Here is a 3,286-nt window from a genome sequence, read left to right on the forward strand (position 1 = left end):
AACAGTGGACGGTCGTTGTATTGGTCAAGCTCAACAATATATTTGCAAAATTAAAAGCGTTTTTCAAATGCCAAATCGGAAACAAATATCAAGCATCATGGTTCACCACTTACCATTTAATTTAATCAATCACTACTGGTGGTTGGCGGGCGGGTGCTCTGGTGTGGTTTGCTCCTTCTTTCCTATAAAAAATCTATCGTCTCTATCTCTCCTTCTTTTTGTGTGTTTGTTGCTCTCTTGTAAAAAGTAAAAGTAAAGTTGTTCCCGCATTCGATCCGGACATTGGGGATTGCCTTGTTAGTGAGACAACTTCCTGGGCTTTCGGCATATTGTGATAGGGTGGCTAGTTCCTTTCCACGCCGCCATTAATTCCTCAACTTGAAGTCAGGTAACCATTACTGCTGGGTGGGCAGGAGGGGGAGAAAAAAATTCCGTGTCCGAACCGAGGCTCGAACCCGGACTTTCCGCTTCAGAGACGAGCGCACTAACCGCTCCGCCACCGCACCCTCACTCTCTTGTAACCCCTCTAATAGTCGGCACTTAAATGACCTTATTGTCTTACAAGTGCTGCAAAGCTCTTACTAACAGTAAATCAATCACTAAATTAAAAAAGGACTTAAACTGAGGTCCGACTCACCTCCAAAATCTGGGCGGAGTCTCTTGTCGTACCCCATCATGAGCATGTTGAGCAGATTGGTCACGTTACTTCTCAGCTGCTGCACGCGGACCGGTTGAGCGCTGGAGTTGGCCACTGATGACGTCACGTGATTGGTGGGCTCAGAGACATGCGTGAACTCTGACACACTTCCGTTAGAAGAAATGAGTGTCGGCTGGGGATTATTTGACCCTGACTGACCGGGCTCAGAGTGGATTAGTTGAGGATTCTGGAAGATTTCCTGTTGATTGGAGCTTGTACGTTTCTCATTGAAAAGGGCAGTGTCGTTTGAAGAAGCTTTTTCTTGATGTTTATTATCATCCTCGGGAGTATTTTGATTTAGTGATACTGTAGAGTTTAGCCTGAAATATCCCGTTCCCAAATTACTTGATGCAGCATTTTTTGTACTTGCGTTCCTAGGTTCAGCTTGTGTTTGTGATTCTGTATGTTCTGTATTGTTTCGCTCATTACCTCGTCTTCTTTGTACACTGTACGTGTTCGTTAGTGACAACTTTGTACTATCCTTCTTTGTAACGACCGACACATCGCGTGAGTTTTCCACCGTTTGTCGGTGTGAACTTAAAATTCTATGAGACTTGTGCCTTCGTTTCTGTATCAAAGACTGGTCTGGATAGTCTGAGCCACCATCAGTTTTGTGCAGAGTGCTGTAAGCTACATGGGTAAATTTGACTCTATTTCTATTCGATGAAGCGTCCATAGACGTGTCAAAAGTGACAGAGTGATCTTTTTCTGTATTTCCGTATTTCTGAACTGGTGTTTGAGAACTTTGTTTCTCAATGAACGAGTTTTGTTTGTTTGTTAAAGGGCTATGAGTGCGGTTGATTAGAACTCGATTGTTCTTATATTTTTTGGAAGAATCGAAACCCCCACTTCTGCCTGTTACCTCTTCAGAGTAATCAGAATGGAATAAGGAATCGCTAGAGGAATCTGTTGCACCGACTCTAAACCCTTTAAGGATATCTTTCATCGTAAGATTTAAGTTGAAAGTTTCACTTTCGTTGTCGTAATCCATTGCAGAGTCTTCGAAATCCTTGGAAAGCCCCGATTGCTGTTTTTCTCCGAAATCTTTGGCGTTTCTGTGGTGAGGGGAATCCCCTTTCTCTGTGTCAGGGTCACTTTGTACACACAACAAGGGCCCGGCAAAAAGTACACACGTAGCAATTGTACACACCACACCGACAGAACTTGTGAGCATGTGGCCTACCTGGGATACCGTGCTAAGGTATCTTAACTTCTGCTTCTGCATTTCGCATCGGTTCCAATTAAATTCTTGAACTTTTAGTCACTGCTGTGAGCTGAGGAGAAAAAAAAATATTTTTAAATAAATATTTCTTAATGCGTGCTTTTCTTTAGACAAAGATATCAACCTATTATTTGCTTTCTACAAAGCCTTCATTGAAGTCCTCTTACCTCACTAAATTTGATCAGCACGCTAAAGGTGAAAATAATGAGAAACCATTAGCTAAGGGAGACAATTGTGTTACAGCATGGTGGAATCAAGGGCACGTCTATTTATGGGCCTATAGAGTTATTTGTGTAATCTTAAAGCCTGTGTATACGTCTTGCTTTTTTACGAAAACAAAATATTAATTTATCCAGAACAATGGTCGAGATATTTGAGAATGAAGGAGCAGGGGGTCAGTTTATGTTAGAAGTAAAATAACCGAAGAGTTTGACAAATGTTTAATGTACATAAAGAAGTCTGTTATCTCCACGTTAATTGTCTTCCTCCTTCACTTACATTACTTTACGGTGCGATAAAAAATTCGTGGCGAAACGTATTGTTTAATATTTTCTAAACCCTCCACACTCTCCAGTTTTTGCACAATGACTGGTATCAATTGGTCTTAACTGATCAATATTTTGGTAAACACCTGTTGACTGTATTCTAGAAAATTCCTTAATAATTACTAATACAAAAAAAAGTAAGTGGTTTCTACTGATTTTATGCATATTAAGCACGTTTTGAGAACCTTAAGTGTTAAACTGTGTTCAGTTTAAAATTAATTTCTTGATACAAGTTTTGCTTGCACAAAAAACCTTTGTAATTCTGGTGTGCAGTGACGTTGTCCAATATGCAAGAGCAAAATGTGTTTGAGAAGCGGAAACAATTTCATTTCCCGCATGACGGAGATGTAGTATTTTATATAAATTTATGTAGAAAAGTTTTTCAATCTAACCTCATTTGTTGGGGAGCGATGTGATTAAGTTAAGACAAATTATTACAAATTGTCGTGCAAAGTATGGGCACCATTGATTCTCCCGATAAAGAGATATTTCAGGGTGAAGTTGTGACATGAATTTTTGACCGCACTGTAGTATCATCTAAAAGCTTATTCATTTATCTTGCTTTTGGTGTATTTTTAAAAACTATTTATCTTAGATAGAAGTAGAGATATTTGCGATTGAAAGAGGTGGGGTCGCCTGGTATCAGAGGAAAAAGTAGCGACAGAATGAACGCCCAAGTTTGGTGACTTCCACAGCTTGAGAGTTCCTAGACACGGCACACACACACTCACACACTCACACACACACACACACACACACACACATACACACACAAACAAACAAACAAACAAATAAACACACACACCCATATATACATATATA

General features: G+C 40.0%; 1 protein-coding gene across 1 annotated transcript in view; it reads right to left on the minus strand.

The window, feature by feature from the left end:
- Positions 1 to 569: 569 nt before the first annotated feature.
- Positions 570 to 3,286, minus strand: part of LOC101846980 — an 8,558-nt gene continuing 5,841 nt past the window's right edge. Inside the window, exon 2 of the mRNA XM_013087060.2 lies at positions 570 to 1,971. Coding sequence (XP_012942514.1) covers positions 600 to 1,922 — 1,323 coding nt within the window. The 5' untranslated portion in view covers positions 1,923 to 1,971 and the 3' untranslated portion in view covers positions 570 to 599. The remainder of the gene's footprint in view (positions 1,972 to 3,286) is intronic.

Source organism: Aplysia californica, unplaced genomic scaffold, assembly GCF_000002075.1.
Source record: "Aplysia californica isolate F4 #8 unplaced genomic scaffold, AplCal3.0 scaffold00539, whole genome shotgun sequence".
Lineage (NCBI taxonomy): Eukaryota > Metazoa > Mollusca > Gastropoda > Aplysiida > Aplysiidae > Aplysia > Aplysia californica.